Source organism: Heterodontus francisci, chromosome 19 (genome assembly GCF_036365525.1).
Source record: "Heterodontus francisci isolate sHetFra1 chromosome 19, sHetFra1.hap1, whole genome shotgun sequence".
Taxonomy (NCBI): domain Eukaryota; kingdom Metazoa; phylum Chordata; class Chondrichthyes; order Heterodontiformes; family Heterodontidae; genus Heterodontus; species Heterodontus francisci.
The window spans coordinates 79,494,373-79,519,053 of NC_090389.1; the positions used below are offsets into that span (position 1 = coordinate 79,494,373).

Here is a 24,681-nt window from a genome sequence, read left to right on the forward strand (position 1 = left end):
GTGGATAATTCAAAGCACCATTTGCTAGGGTTTATAGTAGGTTTCCTGTCCGATCTTTAAATGCATTTATTAAATACACAGCCCAGGGACAATGATGAGACATTTACCCTATTGCAAAAGGTGACATCATCATCAAATTTATAAAAGTTACCCAGAAAGTACTGTGTACAAGTTGTCAAACCAATGTTTAATATCCTGTGTAGGATTGACATCACACAATTCCTATGATAATGCATCACCCCCACTAGTACCAAAAACCCATTAACTGCAAAGATTTTTAACAAGGACACATTCTGTGACCTAACTTTGCACATAGATATTTCTGTTCTGAAAGGACTACAAAGCTGTGACTAAATTCAGCACTGGAAACATAAGCAAAGCCCACTAAGTTTAAACAATGACATGGATCCATCGTTGAATACTACACTAAAAACTATAGTGGTACAAAATGCATGCACTTGCCAAACAGACATCAGGGCAAATAAGAGGGCAGAGGATATAACATGCCACAAATACCTGCATAAATTATGACTTGTAAATTTCATTGTACAGTAAATAGTCAACATCGCTTGAGTAATTCACGATCATCCATTGTACCTTGGAAATTGAATTTTCCAATGTATGTCATCTGTAATTTTGGAAATGTTATTTCGAGACATTGAAATGATGTTCTTAAAATCTAAAAGAAAGGATACATGCCTGGAATCAGTCTTAAATTTATCCCAATTCCCAGGTGGAAAATATACTTCTAGGGATCCAGAGCAATAATCTAGGAGGGAAATTTTGAAAAGCAAGAGCAATTTTAAGCCCACTTAAAATCAGTTATTTTTTCCCTTATAGATGAAAAGCTCCCAAGACCACCTTAAATCAGATGGCTTGAAGCCTAAGGAATGGATTTTGTGTAAATAGGCTTTAATAATAGAATCATAGAAATCTGCAGCACAGAAGGAAGCCATTAGACCCATTGTCCTTTGTCAACACTTTGAAAGAGCTGTCCAATTTAATCCCATAGGTCAGGTGTTGAATTTAGGCCGAAGTTTGTAATCCTATCAGTAACAAAAAGATCCAAATATTAAGCTAGGTCACAGAACGTTAGGAAAGTGCTTTGTTGTGGGGGGGGGGGAATTCACTCTCCACTGTCCAATCTTAGCCAAATCACTATTGCGAAACTTTGACTAGAAATCAGGAACTTCTCTACAGGTGAGGAGGAGCATGTGAAATACAAATCAATGACTGAATCACCCAAGCTTTTCTTGTTCACTTTCTATGAATGGATTAAGTATGTCATGAGCTGAGACCAAAGAGCTGGTTTTTACCTGCTGTACTTGAAAAAAGGATGGTAGAGGTAGACGGTCATCAATTAAAAATTTGGCACATAAACTGATACAACACTAGGCCATACTAACCAGAAGATCCCAGGTTCAATCCCTCCAGGAACAAGGCAGCAGTTTTGTGTTAGAATTGGCCTCCATGATCTTGGGGTGGGGCAGGGGAATGAAAAAAAAACCAGGATCCCCATTCCCAACTGTTATACAGTGATGCATGCTGGAAAGTGAGTGTGTGAACATCAGGTGTCAAAAGGTGAATAGCCTGCTGATTGGAACTTTGAGACCCATGCCATCAATCATCACCCCTAGCACACAACAGAAAAGTTCCCACGACATACCAATAAGTCACCCGCACACCCTGTCAGAGATGCAGGGCTTCAGAATAGTTTCAGGCATTATTCCAAGGCTCACACATGAAGATTGATCACTTGGGTGAGAGGCTGGTAAGTTCCCAGTGCCCTTGCAAGTATACTTTCAGAAGGATCGAACACCTTCAGGAGAGGGTGGGAAAATCTGCGTAGAAAAGAAAAATCACCCAGAGGAAATTAGAACAAGAACTCAAAAGAAGCGTCCACACTTTCACATGAACAGCTCTCCACCCCATGGTCCAACCAAGGAAATTATAAGATGTAAAATTAATAGTCGACTAATTTTTCTTTGCCCTTCTACTCAGCTAGATAAGACTTTTGGAATTGTGGAATTCTCAGATCAAATACTAATCATAAGGCTCCTACAATTTTGTAACTAGAAAGCACATTGATGATTTTAAACATTTTACATTCAAGCAAGAAAATTCAAGCTAGCTTAAAAGAGAATGACTTACAAAAACAGCCTATTACTAGTGCACTTATTTTGCAACGCTCTCAAAAGATTCTTGGCTCCTCCCTCAGGGACTAACTTCTCATGTTTTTAAAATCAGTTGTATTCAATAACAAGTAGTGACACACCCTACTACAGCTCGCTGATCCAGTCAGATTTACTACACGCCTAGCATCCCGTGGGGCAAACCCATCAGAAACAAATGTTAAAAGCCATGGAAGGAGCGAGGAACTTGATCTCCTCGTTCATTTACACCAGCTTGTCTCTGTGTGGTGGTTACAGTTATTGTATTTTGTAAGCGGAGAGTGATTTGGTAGTTTAGTAAACTATGCAGGAAGTGACCTTCAACAATCTTCAGCAACAAAAGCAGCCAGTACAAACTGTCAATTTTTGTTTCTTGTTTTATACAGTTAAAACCTTAATCAAGTACAGTTCCTCCCCCAAAAACAAAATTAAGGTTAAATATACATATATACACACATACAGCAGTTTTTCCTAATGTACAGCAGTCAGGAAAACCTTTACATTTCCAAACATAAATATATAAATTAAATCAATTTTAGGGCACAAGTTTACAAAGGTTGTCCAATTTATGGATCACAGTGATTTACAAAATGTACTGTTTATGTACAAAACATTTATATTAGAAAAGGTATTTCAGTAGAATATACATCACTTCAGTACAATCAATCCAGGATCTGTCAAGACTTGAAACCAACTTTTGGCATATGGCAGTCCAAATCCAAAAGATCCATCATTTTTACTGTAATATAGTGAGGGGGTAACAATGCTACAGTACAAAATGGACATGAAACAAATAAATCATCCTTGCATTCATGTAAAATGTTATGCACAAGACTCTTGACAAAATATGGCTTCTCGTGTCTCAATCCCAAAAGTAAAGGTACACTTTTTTTGTTCAGTCACTTGTGTGAGTAATGGTTACTAAGGAGCATCTGTTAACAAGTCTTGGCAGCGGGGGAAAGAAAACACCCAAAAAACCTATGCAACATGGTGGCACATCACACAATAACACACACAGGCATTGAATAACCCAATTGTGCCTCTGCTGTGTAACAGATTGACAAGCAGAGGGCAAGCACTTCCTTCCAGAGTGGAGAGGGTATAGAGAGAATGAGAAAAAAAAAGAACCAGTCTCTCTGGACTGCTTTTGCACAGGTACTGGTATCCAGTTTAAGAGAGGCTTTGGTAAAAGTCTGAAATATGTTGCCTTCTTGGGCAGGTTATGCTGAAAAAGGAACCTAAAAAGGAAGGGGGAGAAAACAAAACAACATAGGGTCTATGTGCTGGTGGTGGCACTTTCCTGTGGGACTAGAATATAAATAAACAACATTTTATTATATTGAGCCTTACAGACAAGGAATAACCCAAGTCTGCTCAGCTGGTGGGAGCATTACAAGTGGCCTCAGTGCTCTCCAGGTGAAGGGGGAGAGTAGGCAAAGTGGGGAGAGAGTAGTAGGAAAACACACAGTACTCTTGATCGCCACCCAGAAGAAAATGTAATTGAGAGGACATTCGGCAAGGACAGAATGAGGCATGGGTGTGAAACCCTCTCCCCTGCTCCCCAACTTCCATTTGCGTAAGGGCTAACACTCATTCAGTTCACCTAGGCAAACTACCAGACGCTGCTGATGGCCAAACCCAGCAGTAAGCATCAGCTTCAGGGTAGAAAAAGCATGAAAGAAATTAGATTTTTTTTTAAGTGATTGGAGAAGGTTACAAAGTAGCTTCATATTACTATGCAAGAAAAATATTTTTCTTCTTCCACATCTCATTTCTAGGACATTGAATGACAAAAGGTGTGTCTTCTGCTGGTACTATTTTTACCATAAACAATCAGTTCTTGGATGTCGATGGAGGTATAAAGTCTAGGTCCTTTAATACTGACAAGTGCAAGCAATGGCAGGGATGCCTTATACATGCTGCAACAGCACAGTATCAATCTAAAACCACAAGATCAGGAGCATGTCTTTATGGGTGCGGAAGGACAGACTCTAGATTGTAACACTCTGTAGTACAGCCAACACATAACACCAACCCATGGTATCTTCTCACCTACACTTACATTTTAAATGAAGGCACAACAGAGAAAGTCAGGCCAGTAGTAATTTTCTGTACTCCAAGTTGAATGATCAGATTAATAAAGTTCCAATTAAACCAAACATACTTTTCTAAAACGGGTGGGGGCAGAGGGGAGATTGTCCCATAAATGAACACCACACCATATGTAATTGTAAGTAAATAGGATAAAAAGTTATATTCAATTCCACCATATTTCTAATTCTAATCACTCCTGTTATAAATAATAGTTAAACCATTATATATCACCTGCCATTAATGTAGGTTCCCCCCCTCCCCCAAAGGGTTCAGAAGAAGTAGGGATATCTTATTACACTTTCTTAAATTATCTTTTAAACTCAGAAATGCAGCATCTAAACTTTACTGAAAGCTATGCTGTTGCTAAACACAGCTATTCGAGGATATTAATGGTATTTGGCTCAAGCAAAAGTTTTTTGTACATGCACGTATATGCTTCATTACATAACCTGAAAAAAGGCCTGGATACATACCTCAGTGTTTCACAAATATAGACGGCAAACAGAGAGAAGGGAATCGACAGCTCCCAGACAGTTAGACTATCATAGTGTGCATGTACTTAATTGATTGGTGAAACTGTCAGGTATTCAGCTTTAGATATGGGAAAGAGGGGATAAGTCAAATTGTAACATACATAACTAAGTATTCTTGGCAAGACCCCCTTCCATATTCACATATCTCAGACTCTCAAACTACCTCAATACCACTGTTGGAATGATCACCCCCACCTGAATAAGGAATTAAATAGCTAATGATCAATTTTTGTGAATGCTGGGCTATCCCATAAACTAGGAATCAAGCCATGATGCTTCCTTTTCCTGAATTTACCTGGAAAGAAGGTAGCACAATATAAATGGTACTGCCATGTCACATGTCAAGCTCATATGGAGCACCATAGAATTAGAAAATTAAAGTTATGGTACCTTGGATTTACTCCTGGGAATTTTTCTAACAATTTTTTCCAGCAATATGCAAACAGAAATTGCCTGTTTATATCTCAAACTTCAATCTTTGTTTTCTTGCCAGTATGCCAAACCAAAGTTAAATCTCTTGGCATATTTTTTCATTAGCCACTCTCAACCTGGATAACCTTTTGTGTTGACAGAAGTTTACATTTTCCTTCAAGAATTTTTGTTTTGGAAGTACACAATATACCATGACTGCAAAGAAACATATGCATCAAAAATAGAGTATTGCAATCTCCCAGTTCTCAGATTGGATAGATATGCATATCCAACCTGGTGTAAGGTAACCATATTGCTCTGCTATACTAATACAATAAAAGCATTTTGTATCACAATTTCCATAATAGTTGTTTGATGACGGGCAGAAGAAAAAAAACTGGCAACTGGACACAGATTGTAAAAAAATAGGAAAAAAAGAGTAAACAGCAACCTGACCATATAATTTAACTGTGACTTACATGAAGCCACAGAGACCAAGATTCACGGTGACTGACAGCCCACCGTCAGGTGTCTATTTAGGCTATGACAATGTTGAATATCACCCCTAACTTTTTTTTTTAAAATAATGAAACGTTAACCTTAGGTGTGGGTTCTCACTTCTGCACAGGACAGATTATCCACCCAGAGTTAAGCATTTCTGAGGAACTTTATTGACTTCCAGCAGTTCAGGCTCTCTGTATTCAAGAAAGGTTACTTTCATGGCACCATGTCACCCATAAAATGCTAAACCTGGTAGTAAGTGCATGAAAATCTAGTCAGCTGATTTAATAGTGTTCACATCAAGCCTTGGGGAAGAACGTGAGCTGGCCTTATCCAATGCAACTCCTAAGCTGGCTGTCAAAGTGTTTGACCAACCCAAGGTAATGCTTTATTTCTCTCTGGGAAAACAATGTGACTTTCACCCGGTTGGCAGAAAGAGTTTCAATTTGGACTCCAAACAGGCACAATATTGGTGATGCTCCCGCAGCTCCCTGGTTTGGGCCTCCAACATTCTATCAGTGAGTTGTGGGTAACAAACAGAGGACCTGCTTCAGCTCACTGGTTTTCTGTGACAGAAAATTGTCTGTCTGTCAAGTAATTCCTGCTGTCAGGAAGCGAGTGCAGGGGATGAAACAGGCCAGCAGTGGGCTAGATCACTTTTGTAGGATCCAATGGAGCACCCCTGCTTCTTTTGGCCCGACAAATTATTTTTTAAATGTACCTTTTTGGAGAGGGTTCCAGCATTCCCTTTAAGGATAACCAATTAGGCCTCAAAGCATAGACAAAAGGGATTAGTGTAAATGCTACTCATTTCTCTTTGAAAGTTGCAACCTGGGCTATACAACTAGCATAGGACCCAGTTTTGAATATGTGAACAGCCTCCCACAGGTTTTGGGCAGGAGTGCTGGGCACTCATTTAATGGCCTGCCTGAAAGTTGACTCAGGTGGGAAAATGGGTGCACTAGGCCCCACCAGATTGTCAACAGCTGGTCTGCTGTTTCTCAGGCAAGAAACAGGCAGCTAACAGTTGCAAAACTTCCCCCAAAATTTTTCCTGATGGCAAGATCAAGATTAGGAATTTGATTCATGGGGGAAATCACTGGCATGAAACCACCATCCTATCATGGCACAGCATATTGGCATACCAATGTTGTGCCGTTATGAATATCCAGTAAAATAAGCTCCTGAACTTTTGATTAATTGAATGATTTGAAATGAAATTCAAGCTGTAGATTCCCCATCAAATTATAGGCCACTAGTTTTACTCAAGACATCATAGGGAAGCTAAAAGATGCTCCCAGTGTGGAGAATTAATCATGTTATATTGTTACAGGGAGACGGAGACAACACTCTCAAGATAATATATTTTACTTTTTTAAACTGAGGTCAGTCCAACTTCCCGTTCATAATGCTGTAGTTCAACTTTACTGACCATGTCTATACACAAACAAGTTTGGGTTCTGCCAATATTTGCATATACACAAAGGACAAAATAAAATCAACAGAAAATGGGGTATCAAAATTTGAAACTGCTCTGTTTTACAAGTTAATTCTTGACAATACCTCTATCAGATATACCCTCTCAAACCATTCTGTTGCACTTTGGGATTAGTTTAGAAGCAGTTTGATGGCATTTAAGACTAATATATGCCAATCTACCTAAAGGATACTATTGGAGTTTCCCGATATTACCCACTCCAGATTAGTACACCCTTGACAAGTTGCTGCAGGACAACATTGTGATGAGGAAAGCTCTACCAAATGTTCTTTGATAAACGTTGCAGGGCTGATAATGACATTGATATTTAACTCTTGTCTAAAAGAATCATGTTGATTCTTTTTCTCCTTCAGATAGGATCATTTTCCTCTCTAATCAGAATCCTGGGGAGTTTAAGCTAGCATATCTCTGTTCAAGGATCAACATTTTAACATTTTCGTTACTTTTTAAGCCAACATATACTTCTCTGGATACAAGTGTCCACTCAGCGAAGCCTAGGAATATTTATTAGAAAATAAAAGCAAATTCATGGCACTGAGCCACAATGGCACATTTCAAATCATCAGCCTGCAACACGTGAACTTTGAAGAGTCTCGCACCCAACAGCAGTTTGAACATTCCAGGTTCACAACAACTAACTTTATTCCACACAGCAAACCACCGCATGTCTCAGCTGCAGAATTCACACATCTTCGTCACTCACTCTCTGTGACTTTTAAATGACTCACCACTTGCATTTTCCCTGTAGAGATAATTTTAAACATTTTAGGAGTCAAAATTGGTGTCATTTTATTACATGTTTCATAATGTAAGTGTCAACAGGTGTAACAACTCACTTGCCTCTCCTCCAAGTTTCTACTTTTAACCCTCTTTTTCTGAAGTAGAACTCATGATGCAGTAGTGGGAACCATCCAGTTCTTCCATCCAAATTCCACACACAGGCAATTTCAAAGGGTGATCAGGAACAAAAATCCTGCCCAATTTTTCTCCCCTTAGCTGAGTGACACTACAACTACTTGTAGCAGCCCGACTGCAGCTTCATCTGAACCAGCTCCCTCACCACATATCAAGGATCAAACCTCAGAGCTTCTTGATTTATGTCACTCAATACTACCCGTGTATATAATCAAGTGAGTCAATAAGGATGGCGCTTGGGTGAACAAAAGGGACTCCTGCAGTTATATCCCAGCAAGCAGTGAACACCTTTAGGAAAGATAGAGGATGGAAAATTGGAGACGAAAACAAATCGTAACTTTTTTAAAAACATGAAATCATTGCTCCACTGATGGTTCTTTGGTAACTTCACAATGTAGTTTGAAACTGCACCATAAAGAGCATGAAGGTCTCCAGTTTGATCATTGGTCTCTGCTGATTTGGCTGATCTCAGGAGAGGAAACTACAATTGGCCTCACCACCCTTGGGATGGGGGGGGGGGGCGGTGGGGGAACAAAGCCACTCCTGATGTTATCAGGACCCTGCTGGAAAGCGCAAAAGAGCACGCTGTGGGAGTAACACAATTAAAACATGTCTTAGTGATGCCCATAGTTCAATTGCCTGCTAATATTTACCCATAAATAAAAAATGGCAATTTAGACGAGGTACTGGAAAACTAGTTGGCACTTGTGGAATAGTAACCCACCAAAGTAACAATTCTAGGGGAGGACTCCTCTAATGGCTGTTAGTTAAGGCAGTGAGTATAGCTGAGGAATGTTGCTGGTTCAATCTCTATGTTCAATTACCCGATTTCAGCTAGGGAGGTAGTAGAGGCATACAATTGGCCTTAACCTCACAGGGTTGAGAGGGGTGATAAAAGAAAATCAAATCAATTTGAGATTGGTTTTCCAGTAGCCTATAGTGTGCCCCTGTGGAACTCAAGTGCTCACAATATTTAGAACCTCATAGGAAGAATATTTCTTCAATAAAGTTCTAGAGTGAACTAGCACCCTGCAAGCTGATCTACTTTAATTGTGTACCTGGATGGAAATTGGAAGGAACATATTGGGATCTTTAACAAGTTTTTAGACTGATGCAAAAATTGCACAATAAAATTTTGAAAAAGTTTCCATCTAATCAGTGTTTTATAACACATGATGTATTGTATTTCTAAAAATTTCATTACAAGGAAACATACCAACTAGTAAAGTTTGAGGTGCCATCTGGAGTGCCTCGATTCTGACCCCCGCTACCTGTAAAAGAAATCAGTTCAAAACAACGCGTTCCACCACACAAAAATAAATCAATGAATGAATAAAATCAAACTTGCATTTTTATCCAGTTGGAAGTGCACAAGAGCAGCCCCAGGAACTCTCATACAATTTCCTCTTTCCCCCCCCAACAGGAAGATTTTTTTAAAATTCATTCACAGGATGTGGGTGTCACCTGCAAGGCCAGCATTTATTGCCCATCTCAAGATAAATGAGTAGTTTGATGGCTATTTCAGGGGACAGCTAAGAGTTAGCCCCATTGCTGTGGTTCTGGAGTGACATATCAGCCAGACTGGGTAATGATGGAATATTTCCTTCTCTGAAGGATACTAGTGAACCAGATGGGTTTTTACAACAATCTAGTAGTTTCATGGTCACCATTATTGAGACCAGCTTTTTATTCCAGATTTTAATGAACTGAATTTTAAATTCCTCAGCTGCTGTAATGGGATTTGAACTCATATGTCTCCAGATCATTAGTCAAGGCCTCTGGATTACTGGACCAGTGACATAATCACTATACTGGCCTTTCTTGTGGCACTTCCTGATAACACATTGAAAAGTGGGAAATGTTCCACATCGCAACTACCTGCTGCACCACCGATCAATACGATAGAATAGCAACGATGCTGTGCAATCCCAGGAACATTTTCTTAAATTGCTACAGTACATTAAAAAAAAATGCAAACTTTTATCAATAAAGATGACTTTGAAGTGAAGCTGAGGGCAAAAATGGCCATTGGCAACATTGCTGCCATTATAATCATTAGGGTTCTAATGTTTCAATGAAACAAGCCAATCAAATTTATAACTTTAAAAAAGTGACCAGTATCCACAACAGAAGTACACTAAACAAATGAACGTTGGAATAACTAATCCCATTGTTCACATTGTTTCAGCAGTGGTCTAACGTTTAACAACTAGAACATGTGGAAAAAAAGAGGAATAAAACATAAAAGATGATAACAAAAATGCAGTTATCCTGTTCAGATATTTGGAGAACATTCTCAATACATAGGACCAAGCTAAATGAATTTTTGTACACAAAAAAAAAATGCATCACAAACAACATCCAGTAATAATCTTTATTGTTTATTTTACTAAAGATCCATGGTGCGTGCAGCAACCATAAAACTCAGTAAACAAGTCTGTTCAGATTTGTTTATCTAAGACTGCAGTCCAAAGTCACACTGTTGTAAACAAAATTGTCAAAGTGGAATAAAGCCATACCTCACCAAGCTTTATCTCCATGCTTGCATCATCACCTCCACAGTCTCCCAAGGATCCATCCTTGACCATCTCCCTCCTAACCTCCAATCAATGCTTAATGACATCATCCACAGACATGGAGTCAGCTTCCAAGTGTATGCTGACAGCACCCAGCTCTACCTCTCCACCACTAATCTTGACCCCTTCACTATCTGTGCTGTCAGGCTGCTTGTCTGACATCCAGTCTTGGATAATCTACAATTTGCTCCAGCTAAACATTGGGAAGAATGAAAAACTTGACACTGATTCCATTCCTCTCCCCACCATCTCCAGTTATATGACTTCCCCACTCCCCCGCCCACCCCAAACCCTTTTCCCCACCATTGTTTGCCATGTCTTCAGCTAACTAGGCCCGTGCTCTGGAAATCTCATTCTCTCGCTTTCAAACCCACACCTTTGACCAAGTTTTTCATCACCCCTAGTAGCTTCTTCTTTGGCTTGGCTTCGATTTTCTAATTAAAACTTCTGAAGCACAGTGAGATATTTTCAACATTAAAGGCATTATATAAATGAAAGCATTTGACACACATAGTAACAGGAGTGCATTTCAGAGATATAAAACATATCAGGATTCAGATGATATTTTTATGGCATTATCTGAACCTAATATAAATACATCAACTTACCATAATATACACAATTGCTTCAAACAATGAATTACTTACAAAGTACAGTGACCATGACGTTAGGTAGACAAGGCATTCTGTGAGCAACAGTCACACAAATACCAATGAAATGAAATGTTAGTTAATCTTTTTTTAATGTTGGTGTGGCAGGGGGTGGGGTTTGAGGGAAAAAACGTTGGCTTCGACAACTTTCTGCTCTTCTTCAAATGATGTCACAGAATCCTTTATCACCCAGCTGAATCGCAGAACAGGACAATGGGACATCACCTGTAGTGCTCTAGTGTATCAGCCTTGGTTATAAACCCAAACAGTGGTATGGGATACTTTACCGTAATAATCTACCATATTTGACATAGGATCCCTAATAGTTGGTGTGCACTTTTAGTAGTCTGTAAATATTTGAAATCTTTCTTACTTTACTACATTATTATTCAGTACCTCTGTCACAATCAATTCTAAAAACGTCATCTATATTACACCTCAAACAAGTTTGATGACATACTGATAAGAAAAGTGAAAATTTAACCTTACATTATACATTCCAAATGTTTGGCAATGAGTTTCAGCCAGTAACATTTTTTTGTGTGGAGGAAGACACGGGAGTGTGATGTCGATACCCGAAATACTGTTGTCATAGAAATGAATGTACAAACTTGCCTTTCAAGTCCGCAGAAGTGCCAAAACTCCTTACAGCGAATTAATTACTTTTTGAAGCATAGTCACTATTATGCACACAAGAATACAAGTAGGCAGTCCCTCAAATTTGTTCCGGCATTCAATTAGATCATGGCCGATCTGTACCCACAACTCCATTTACCTGCCTTTGCTCCATATCCCTTGATACTCTTACCCAATTATCCCAACATCTCCAAGCTTTCCTTTAGCAAGACGACAGGGCGGAGGGGAGCGAAGAGTTCCGGAAAGTGGAGAGGAAGAAAGTGTTCTAGATCTCTATGACATACAGTGTGGAAAAAGTGCTTCCTGATTTCATTCCTAAATGACCCAAGCTCTCATTTTAAGATTACGGCCCCTTGTTCTGGATTCCCCCACCAAAGGAAATAGTTCTTTTGTATCAAGCCTACCAAAGCCCTCAACATTCTAAACTCAAAAGGAATACAAACCAAGTTTATGTAACCTATCCTCATAATTTAATTCTTTAAGCTCTAATATCATTCAGGTCAACCTGTGCTATATCCCCTCATATATCTTTCCTGCAGTTCAGTCCCCAAAACAGAGGGGTCTGATCAGGACGCTGTACAACTGAAGCATTATTTCTTCACTTTTATCTAATTTTAACTGTTGCTTCAGCCACTTCTGCTCAGCTGTGTTTGGTACAAAAGGCAGAGGGCAAACCACAAATCTATGGTACCCACACTATCGCAGAACTGTATAAAGTATATGTCTACTCCCACAATACAATATTCATAGCTATAGATCCCAGAGGCAAATTATAGAAAACATTTACCACATAATCAATGCCAACAACCTAAATCATAGCTATACAGTAGCAGAATGGTTTCAAATCTAACCTCAGGTCATCCTTTCCACTGTATACCAACTTCAGTGATGTTTCATGTTTCGACCAACATCAATTCAATATTCACAAAGCAGTCAAAGCGACTATGTTTTCCCCTTCCTTCATTTAAATGTAATCAGTTCAATGAGGATTGAGTTGAGTTAGCTAATGACAGCCAAGATAGCACTGGGGGTATTATGCTTGGCATAGTATGCCTAAGCTTTGGGGAGGCAAACAAGAGGGAATTTATTCAACCAGAGCTCCAGTGTTATCATTATTCAGTGACCTTAGATTACAACAAGAATTACACAACAGTTTGCATTTATGTAGTGCCTTTAACATAGTAAAACGTCCCGAGGCGCTTCCCAGGATTGGTTATCAAACTGAATTTGACACCAAGCCCGAGGTAGGTTATAGGGAGCATCTTAAAGGAGAGAGAGAGGTAGAAAGGCAAAGAGGTTGAGGGAGGAAATTCCAGAGTTTAGGGCCTAGGCAATTGAAAGCATAACCACCAATGGCAGAGCGATAAAAATTAGGGATACTTAGAGGCCAGAATTGGAGGACCACAGAGATCTCGGAGAGTTGAAGGAGGTTATAGAGATAGGGATAGACATGGCTGTGGAGGGACTTGAAAACAAGGATGAGAATTTTAAAATTGAGGCATTGCTGGATCAGGAGCCAATGTAGGTCAGCGAGCACAGGGGCGATGGGTCTTGGTGCAAGTTAGAATACAGACAGCTGAGGTTTGGATGAGCAAGGTTATGGAGGGTGGACAATGAAATCCAGGCCAGGAGGAATATTCAAGTCTAGAGGTAACACTTCAAAAGTACTTAATTGACTGTGAAACACCTTGGGATATCCCGGTGTTGTGAAAATCACAGCTATTTCCTCATTTCTTTAAAATACACATCTGTATGAACATTGGGTGAGGAGTCAAGTAAGCTCAGTTGAGCTCCATTTTTTTCAGCAGTATCACATCAACAATCACTAACGCATGAAGAATGGCCATTTGAGTAAAAGTAAATGGAGGGTTGAGAGTGAAACATAGAAAATAGGAGGAGTAGGCCATTTAGCCCTTCAAGCCTGCTCCGCCATTCATTATGATCATGGCTGATCATTCAACTCAGTAGCCTGTTCCGGCTTTCGCCCCATACCCTTTGATCCCTTTAGACCCAAGAGCTATATCTAACACCTTCTTGAAAACATACAATGTTTTGGCCTCAACTGCTTTCTGTGGTAGCGAATTCCACAGGCTCACCACTCTCTGGGTGAAGAAATTTCTCCTCATCTCAGTCCTGAAAGGTTTACCCTGTATCCTCAGACTATGACCCCTGGTTCTAGACTCCCCCACCATCGGGAACATCCTTCCTGCATCTACCCTGTCAAGTCCTATTAGAATTTTATAGGTTTCTATGAGATCCCCCCTCACTCTTCTGCACTCCAGCGAATATAATCCTAACCGACTCAATCTCTCCTCATACGTCAGTCCCACCATCCCAGGAATCAGTCTGGTAAACCTTCGCTGCACTCCCTCTATAGCAAGAACATCCTTCCTCAGATAAGGAGACCAAAACTGCACACAATATTCCAGTTATGGCCTCACCAAGGCACTGTGTAATTGCAGCAAGACATCCCTGCTCCTGTACTCAAATGCTCTTGCTATGAAGGACAACATACCATTTGCCTTTTTTACGACCTGTTGCACCTGCATGCTTACCTTCAGCGACTGGTGTACAAGAACACCGGCCGGCACAGTGGCGCAGTGGTTAGCACCACAGCCTAGCTGATCCTAGCTGGACCCAGCGACCCGGGTTCAGTTCTGGGTACTGCCCGTGTGGAGTTTGCAAGTTCTCCCTGTGACCGCGTGGGTTTCCTCCCACAGCCAAAGACTTGCAGGTTGATAGGTAAATTGGCCATTGTAAATAGCCCCTAGTGTAGGAAGGTGGTGCGGATGTGGTAGGGAATATGGGGTTAATGTAGGATTAGTATAAATGGGTGGTTGTTAGTCAGCACAGACTCGGTGGGCCGAAGGGCCTGTTTCAGTGCTGTATCTCTCTATGACTCTAACACCCGGGTCTCACTGCATATTCCCCTCCCTCAGTTTATAGCCGTTCAGATAATAATCTGCCTTCCTGTTTTTGCTACCAAAGTGGATAACCTCACAATTATCCACATTATACTGCATCTGCCACGCATTAACCCACTCACTCAACTTGCCCAAATCACCCTGAAGCCTCTCTGCATCCTCCTTACAACTCACCCTCCCACCCAGTTTTGTGTCATCTGCAAATTTGGAGATATTACAATTAGTTCCCTCATCTAAATCATTAATGTATATTGTGAATAGCTGGGGTCCTAGCACCAATCCCTGCGGTACCCCACTAGTCAATGCCTGCCATTCGGAAAAAGACCCATTTATCCCTACTCTTTGTTTCCTGTCCACCAACCAATTTTCTATCCATTGTAATACACTACCCCCAATCCCATGCGCTTTAATGCCTGTAGAACTGCACCTCAGCTGGTTACCTTCAGAAGAGGATGAACTTGCAACCTTTTTCTGGGTTCTTTTGGGCAATTTTCTCTGTTCCTCCTTGCCTGAAGATGCAAGCTAACACTGGAGTACAGCTCCTCGAGCACTAGCCATATGCCAGTATCTTATTCAACTGGACAATTTTCATGAGTCTCGACAGAATGGGCTACTCAGTTCTGGAAGGGTCACTAGATTTTTTTTAAAAACTTTTAAGAGTAGAAGAGGTAATGATCAATCTAGGTTGAAAACTTTTCTAAATAATTGGTTTTATTGATATTAAGGCACAAGTTTTACAGATAGAGATACTATCAACCTTAGCTAGTAGTACAACTTAAAACTCCAATTTTTTTGCTGAGTGTCTGAGAGGTTAATTCCTCACTGACCCGCTTCTGGTTCAGTCTCCTCAAATACCTTGTTTGTTTTCCTTTCTCTCTTGCTCTCTCTTCTCATGGTTCACAAGGACAACTGTCCTTGTTTTGTTTCTTTCTCTCTCCTTGTCTTTCAAAAGTACAAAAAATTTTGAATGCTGCCCTGGCCTTGTAGCTTTACCAAGGCTACAGACACATCATGAACATTAGGCAAAAACCATTATGCATTCTGATTTTAAGCAAGCTGAACCAAATTGTGCCCTCTTCCCAAATCTATTCCTTTATCCATCTCATGGTTCCCGGGCGAGCCTTGCCTTGACAGTATCCATTGGCCTTATTTAGCCTTTAAGAGCAGACATCAAAAAAGTCCATATCCAAGGTTAAGTCTATTCTTTTAATTTTCCTTAAAAGCTCATATTAAAAGTCCATATTGAAAAGGCCAAAATCTTTTAACTGCCAAACTCCATTTGGTGCTCCACACATATCCACTTTCCAGCAATGGGTCATTGGAAAACGATAATGGATGGAAACCATGATCGACTTTATCCACTCTCTCAACTCAAGTTAATTAGTAAGATCCCTTATCTTTCCCTGGTCGAGATCAGCTAAACCAGCACAGCTTAAGTCTTGGTTTATATTGTTCAGTTACATAGCACCTCTGCTAACTGTGTCCGAGGGGAGCTGGAGATACTCTAAACATTTTCTTAAATGTACATAAATAGGGTGAGAGAATTATTTTTCTTTTACATTTTATTTAAATTTATTAATGTTTTTCTTTGTGCTATTCTGCAAGCCAAAGAGTTGGACAGCCTGGCCCAACTTCTTAGTGCTACCTAGAGATCTGTCACTAGGCGTTACAATGATGAAGTAGGGTCTCCTCCTGGTGCTTTTTCTCTCTCTTCCAATAATACTGTTCTTGCTTTTCATAAACTTTCTTCCTTCACCCATTTATCTTTGCAAGGGGAAAATGGGCGAACGTGCAAATATTTTTCTGTTTGCATTCAAAGTGAATGATTTGATAGTGTCCCTACCATATAACGTGACAGCGTAGCTCAAAGCACCTAACCAAACAATGTGATAACTTCTCTCAAGTGCGTCACTTCTTAGCCAGAAAATTGTGGATCCAAGTACTACTTCAGGACCTGAGCATATAATCAGTATGCCTCTCAGTACACTACTGAAAGAGTATTGCATTGTTATACAAGTTATTTGTCTTTTGGATTACACATTAAAACGTGCCTGTTCAGGTGTTGTAGATAGATCCCATGGCACTTTTTCCAAAGAGCAGGGAATTCTCCTCGAGTCCCAATCAACATATGACCTCAACTAACACAACAAAACAGATTATCTGGCCATTCTGCTCTTTGTTTGTGGGACCCTGCTCTGTCCAATATGGCTGCTGTGTTTGCCTATAAAATGACTTCACTACAAAAGCAATTCATAGTTTTTGCGCATTATGGAGCATCTTGAGCACACAACAATATAAATGCAATTTAAAAAATACAATTCATTGGTCGGCTCAACGCAAGTACACTACATTCAAGGTGAAAGGATTATAATCTACAATTAGATTATAATTACAAAAACAAATACTTACAACCGGTGTGGATGACAGGAGGGACTTCAGGGAGGATGAGCACAGCACCATGGTACAGGAGGCCATTCAAGTTGGGGGAGTAAAAAGGAATATAGTAGTGGTAGGGGACAGTATAGTTAGGGGGATAGATATTGTTCCCTCCAGCCGAGAGCATGTATCCCAAAGGCTGTGCTGCTTGCCCAATGTCAGGGTTAAGACATCTCCTTGGGGAAAGATCCCATTGTCATAATTCAAATAGTCCTACCTATGTCATTGGTACCTAAGAAAGAGGTTCCGCTGAGGGAGTATGAGCAGCTAGGGGCTAAAATAACAAGTAGAACCACAAAGGTCATAATCTATGGATTACTACCTAAGCCATGAGCAATTTGGCAAAGGGTCAAATAAAATCAGAGAGGTGAATGTGGAGCTCAAAGATCAGTGTGGGAGAAATGGGTTTCAATTCATAGGGTGCAAGCACCAGTACTGGGGTAAGAGGGAGCTGTGTCATTGGGATGGGCTTCACTTTAATTGTGCTGGGACCAGTCTCCTGGCGAATTGAATAAATAGGGCTGTAGGTAAGGCTTTAAACAAAATACTGGGGGTGGGGGTTGAGGGTTCAGGTGAGGGGAAATTTAGAAAGTTAAAGAGAAAGGAAACGGCAATAGTGCAAGGTAACAATATGGGTCATGATAACCAGAGAATGACAGGAAGGGATAGAGAGTACAATCATAAAAGTGTACCAGCAAATACGGTCAGAGTAAGGAAAAAAGGCAAAATTAAAGGCTCTATCAGAATGCACGCAGCATTCATAACTAGATAGATGAATTAATGACACAAATAGAATACAGACATGGTTGCAAAGTATCCAAGGCTGGAACTGAATATCCAGGGGTACTTGACATTTCAGAAGGATAGGCAGAAAGGAAAAGGAGGCTGGGTAGCTCTGTTAATAAAGGATGAAATCGGTATAGTAGTGAGAAATGATCTTGGCTTGGAAGATCAAGATGTAGCATCATTTGGGTGGAGATAAGAAATAGCAAAGAAGTCACTGGTGGGAGTAGTCTATAGGCCCCCCCTAACAGTAGCTACACTGTGGGACTGAGTATAAATCAAGAAGTAATGGGGGCTTGTAAGCAAGGTACTACAATAATTGTGAGAGACTTTAAACTTCATTTTGATTGGACAAATTAAATTGGCAAAGGTAGCCTTGAGGACAAGTTCATAGAGCATATTCGGGACAGTTTCTTAGAACAATACATTATGGAACCAACCAGGGAACAGGCTATTTTCGATCTGGTAAGGTGTAATGAGAGAGGATTAATTAATGATCTCATAGTAAAGGATCCTCTAGGGAAGAGTGATCATAACATGATGAATGAGGGTGAGAAACTTGGGACTGAAATTAGTGTCTTATTCTTAAATAAGAGCAATTACAAAGATATGAAGTCAGAGTTGGGTAAAGTGGACTGGGAAAACAAGCTAAAAGGTGAGGCAGTAGATAAGCAGTGGCAGACATTTAAGGAGATATTTCATAATTCCCAACAAAGATAGATTCCATTGAGAAACAGACTCTAGGAAGGATGAACCATCCATGGCTAATTAGGAAGTTAAGGATGGTATCAAATTAAAAGAAAAGGCATTACAATGTTGCAAAGATTACTGGTAGGCTCGAAGATTGGAAACATTTTAGAAACTAGCAATGGATGATAAAAAAATAAAGAGGGAGAAAATAGATCAAGCATAAACTAACAAGAAATATAAAAACAGGCAATAAGAGCTTCTACAAGTATAGAAAAAGGAAGTGAGTAGCTTAAGTAGACGTTGGTCCCTTAGAGGATGAGAATGGGGAATGAACAATGGGAAACAAGGAAATGGCAGAGAGTTTGAACAAGTATTTTGTATCTCTCTTCACAGTAGAAGACACTAAAATCATCTCAATAATAGTAGAAAATCTGGAGGGGGAGAACAAAGGGAGGGAGGAACTTAAAATAATAGTTATCACTAGAGAAAAATACAAAGCAAGCTAAGGTGATTAAAGGCTAACTGGTCCCCTGGACCTGATGGCCTGCATCCTAGGGTCTTAAAAGAAGTGGCTCCAGAGATAGCAGGTGCATTGGTTGTAATCTTCCAAAATTCCCTTGATTCTGGGAAGGCCCCAATGGATTGGAAAACTGCAAATGTAACACTTCTATTCAAGAAAGGAGGGAGACAGAAAGCAGGAAACTATAGGCCAATTAGCCTAACATCTGTCATTGGGAAAATGCTGGAATCCATTATTAAGGAAATAGTAGCAAGACATTTAGAAAATCATAATAAAACCATGTTGGCTCTGCTTGATTGTATGAAAGGAAAATCACGTCAGACAAATTTATAGAGGTCTTTAAGGACGTAACAAGCAGCATGGATAAAGGGGAACTAGAAGATGTAGTGTATTTGGATTTCCAAAAGGCATTCGATAAGGTGCCACATAAAAGGTTACTGCACAAGAGCTCATGGCGTTGGAGGGAATATATTAGCACAGATAGACAATTAGCTAACCAACAGAAAAAAGACTCGAGGGAAATGGGTCATGTTCAGGTTTGCAAACTGTATCAGTGGGTTTGCCACAGGGATCAGTGCTGGGACCTCAACTATTTATAATCTGTTAATGACTTGGATGAAGGGACCAAGTGTATTGCAGCCAGATTTTCTGGCGATACAAAGATAGGTAGGAAAGCAAGTTGTGAGGATACAAAGCTGCAAAGGGATATAGATAGGTTAAATGAGTGGGCAAAATTTGGCAGATGGGGTATGATGTGGGAAAATGTGAGGTTATCCACTTTGGTAGGAAGGATAGAAAAAGCTAAATATTATTTAAATGGAGTGACTCTACAGACTATAAATTTGCACAGAGGGATCTGGGAGTCCTCGTGCTCGAAACACGAGGCTAGCATGCAGGTACAGCAATAATTAGGAAGAAAAATGGAATCTTGGCCTTTATTGCAAGGGAACGAAAGTAGGGAGATGTTGCTACAACTGTACAGGGCATTGGTGAAGTCACAGCTAGAGTCCTGCATAAAGTTTTGGTCTCCTTATTTAAGGAGGGCAATAACACTGCTGCACCCTGATTACAAGCCCACTAACATAACAATAACACAACTGCCCCCTGGAATATAAATCCAGTAACATAACAATAGCACCTCTGCATGCTGGAATATTAGTCCAGAAACATAACCATAACACTACGACACCCTGGAATATTAGTCCACTAACATAACAATTATACTAAAGCACCCTGGATTATTAGTCCATTGACATAACAATAACACTACTGCACCCTGGATTATTAGCCATCGATAACAACAGTAACACCACTGCACCCCGGTTTATTAGTCCAGGAACATGACAATAACATCACTACAACCTGGATTATTAGTCCACTAACATAACAATAACACTACTGCACCCTGATTACAAGCCCACTAACTTAACAATAACACTAATGCACCCTGGATTATTAGTCCAGTAACATAACAATAACACTAATGCACCCTGGATTATTAGTCCAGTAACATAACAATAACACTAATGCACCCTGGATTATTAGTCCAGTAACATAACAATAACACTACAGCACTCTGTATTATAGGGCCCTAACATAACAATAACACTACTGTACCCTGGATTATTAGCCATCGATAACAACAGTAACACCACTGCACCCCGGTTTATTAGTCCAGGAACATGACAATAACATCACTACAACCTGGATTATTAGTCCAGTAACATAACAATAACACTAATGCACCCTGGATTACTAGTCCAGTAACTTAACAATAACACTAATGCACCCTGGATTATTAGCCATCGATAACAACAGTAACACCACTGCACCCCGGTTTATTAGTCCAGGAACATGACAATAACATCACTACAACCTGGATTATTAGTCCAGTAACATAACAATAACACTACAGCACTCTGTATTATAGGGCCCTAACATAACAATCACACGACTGCACCCTGGATTATTAGTCCAGTAACATAACAATAACACTACAGCGGTGTTATTGACATGTTCGTGGACTGATAATCCGGGGGACAGGACAGTTATTGTTATGGCAACGAACTAATAATCCTGGATGCTTTAGTGTAATTGTTATGTTAGTGGACAAATATTCCAGGGTGTTGTGTTATTATAATATTATTGGACTAATAATTAAGGATGCAGTAGTGTTATTGTTTAGTTACTGGACTAATAATCTGGGGTACTGTAACTTTTAAAGTTATGTTAGGGTCCTTTAATGCAGAGTGCTGTAGTGCTATTGTAAAGTTACTGGACTAGAATCCAGGGTGCAGTAGCGTTATTGTTATGTCAGTGGACTAATAACATGGGCTGTAGCACGGGGATGTTGCTCACCTCCCGAAGGATGCCGAGGAGTTTTCCAGGCATCGATGGTGGGAGCTGAGGAAATGGCTTATTACCTGCCCTCCCTTCCCCTTCCTCCCCCTTCCATTCCCCCTCCCCCTTCTCAGCTCCACTCTATCAGCTCACCCTCCCGTTGCCCCCTTCCACCTCCCTCTCCCTTCCCAGCTCCACTCTCTCAGCTCACCCCCCCGCCGCACCCCCTCCCCCCTCACAACTCCTTTCCATCTTCCCCCCTGCACCCCTTCCCCTGCACCCCCCGCAACCCCTTACAGCCCCCTTCCCAGCACCCCCTTCACCCCTCCCCCTCGCACCCCCTCCTCCCACCGGCTTCATTCTACACCTGTGTAGGGGCCCTAACAACCCCACTGCCTTGTGGGCATCTCGGGAGAGACCAAGGCTAAGGGAGTAAACCCTAACAGAAAATCCGGAGCGGAACCCCGTAGGCGGTCATGTGTCACCTTTGGCATGTTTCCGGCAGTTCCTGCAGCCATACTGGTGCCAAACGTCGTGCTCTGCACTCCTTTGGACCCCACCAGAAAGGCCAAGAGAGGGGTTTTGACGCTTGGGCAACTCTCAACCTCCATACATTCGCCCAGGCATGCGCCATGGAGAGGTCACTTCATAGTTGCCTCGCAGCGACTGACACCACTGACCACCTCCAGGCGCTTACCCATTGTCTCTCGAGACAAGGAGGCCAAAGAAGAAGAAGATTTAAGGAGGGATATACTTGCATTGGAGGCAGTTCAGGGAAGGTTCACTAGGTTGATTCCTGGAATGAAGGGGTTGTCTTAGGAGGAAAGGTTGAACCTATACTTATTGGAATTTAGAAAAATGAGAGGTGACCTTATGAAACATATAACATTCTGAGGGGTTTTGACAGGGTAGATGCTGAGAGGATGTTTCCCCTTGTGGGGCAATCAAGAACTGGGGGGCATAATTTTAGAATGATGGGTCACCCACTTAAAACAAGAATGTGGTGAAATTTCTTCTCTCAGAGGATTGTGAATCTTTGGAATTCTCTGCTCCAAAGAGCTGTGAAGGCTGAGTCGTTGAATATGTTCAAGGCTGAAATTCTTGAACTGTGAGATTCAAGAGTTATGAGGAACAGGCAGGAAAGGGGAGTTGAGGCCAACATCAGATCAGCTATGATCTTATTAAACGGCGAAGCAGGCTCGAGGAGCTGTATGGCCTATTCCTGCTCCAATGTTTACAAGAGAGTCAGCAACCATATCAGAGACCATTTTAAGAACAGCTCACACACTGCTATTTTTCCCCCAAAAGGAAAACTACTAACATTTCTAGGACTGTTCAAACATGCTTCCAAGCAACAAATGGCTTGATGATCCCCAAATAAGGAAGTTAAAACAAAGGGAAAGTCTATTCTGATAATTGGTCAGCAACCTGACGTAAATAAAACAGTACACCAGCACAACAATGAAGCCACGTAAACAAGAGATATAATGTTTGAACCTCAATGTTTGCTGAGTTAGCTGATCTCAGCCAGTGGCAATTAGGCCACAAAGCAGGACGTAGCTCTTTGTTAGAAATATTGGGACAGTTCACCGCTGTTGACATTCCTGATTGCTGTCCAAAATGACTCTCGCTGCATTAAATAACCTGCCACTATTATCCGACTGTCCTTGTGAGAAATGACCACTTGTACAAAGTCCAGCAATGTTCTTGGACCTGTACACAAGTCACCATCTTCAGAAAAGGGAGGGGAGATGGAGATTACAAGCCATTGAAAATCCTCTTTTTAAAAAGAGGGTCAAGTCTCACAACAAATTCCACTGTTGGTGAAATGAGTAAAACAGGACATGATCCAATCCAGAGCAGCCTCTTTACATGCGAGCAGCAACACAGAAACTTAAGCAATGCGCTTTGTTAATGTTTCTGGTCACTTGTTCCTCAAAGTGAAGAACCCCTAAGCTTTCATTCGCAGCAACTTGAACTTGATGCCAGGAACACTGAATCGGTCAGAGTATTGTAAAATTAGAAAGTGACCCTCCCCCCACAAAACGTTCACACACCTTGCCTGTAGTACATGTCATTGACTGTGGCCCCATAAAACTTCCAGGCCATGTGAATAGCCACCAGGCTGCAGACCAGCCAGCCTATGAGGATTTTGAAGATGGTCACCCTCATGTCGTTGCTGCTCCAGTCCTGGGCGAACTCGCTGCAGAAGGAGAAGACACTCTGCAGGAGGATTGAGAACAGCTCGAAATCCCACGGCGCCTCCATCCCCGCTCCAGGTGCTGCATCACTCGAGCAGGACGGAGCGGAACTTTCCCTCAGCACCGTCCGATTTCCCTCGCCCGCCGCTGTTTATCAGCGCATCCGCCCCACTGACAGCAGGCTGGCGGCTCGGAGCCCGCCTGGGACAGGCCGCTCGGCTGGCGCCGCGCCAACAACCGCACTTTCGCCACGCCCGTCCCATCCTCCAACCCAGGTGATTATCTCAGTTTTGAAAGTAAAGAAATCCCTTGTTTAATACGTCTCCATTTCTCTTTGGGTTTTCCTCCTTTCAAGACATAAACAGTCGTCACTAGCAGCGTATCTGCTAATGCAAATCAAAAGCGACCGGGCTCCGACCTAGGGTAGCCGAGAAAGGACAAACCATAGTTACCTGGAAACGGGGACCACGATACAACAACAGCGACTTATATTTGTATAGCGCCTTTATCATAATAAACCGTCCCAAGGCGCTTCACAGGAGCATAATAAAACAAAATATGGCAACGAGACACAGAAGGCGATATTAGGTCAGATGACCAAAAGTTTGGTCAAAGAGGTAGGTTTTAAAGAGCATCTTAAAGGTCGAAAGCAAGGTGGAAAGGTTTAGGGAGGGTATTCCAGAGCTTGGCCTAAGCAACTGAAGATGTGACTGCCAATGGTTGAGCAATTAAAATTGGGGATGCTCAAGTGGGTTTTTTTTCAAAATTGCTACTAAGTCTCTGGAAGGAAGTTAAAAAAAGT

The 24,681-nt window shown here is 41.1% G+C and overlaps 1 protein-coding gene across 1 annotated transcript; it reads right to left on the reverse strand.

Annotated features, from left to right (window-relative positions):
* Window positions 1-3,354: 3,354 nt before the first annotated feature.
* tcta (T cell leukemia translocation altered) lies at window positions 3,355-24,238 on the reverse strand. The gene is made up of 3 exons (XM_068052077.1): window positions 23,736-24,238; window positions 9,340-9,394; window positions 3,355-7,950 (listed from the first exon to the last, which is right to left on the reverse strand). The coding sequence occupies exons 1-3, from the start codon at window positions 23,944-23,946 to the stop codon at window positions 7,908-7,910; spliced, it is 309 nt and encodes a 102-aa protein (XP_067908178.1). The 5' UTR covers window positions 23,947-24,238; the 3' UTR covers window positions 3,355-7,907.
* Between the last annotated feature and the right edge of the window lie 443 nt (window positions 24,239-24,681).

Bases quoted from the DNA above. Each gene is read 5' to 3' on its own strand.
- tcta (XM_068052077.1), bottom strand. From the start codon at position 23,946: ATGGAGGCGCCGTGGGATTTCGAGCTGTTCTCAATCCTCCTGCAGAGT. The intron at 9,395-23,735 runs GTGTGTGAACGT...TTTCTTTTACAG, and splicing joins TGACATGTACTACAGGCAAG to GTAGCGGGGGTCAGAATCGA. The intron at 7,951-9,339 runs GTATGTTTCCTT...TTATCTCTACAG, and splicing joins ACCTCAAACTTTACTAGTTG to GGAAAATGCAAGTGGTGAGT.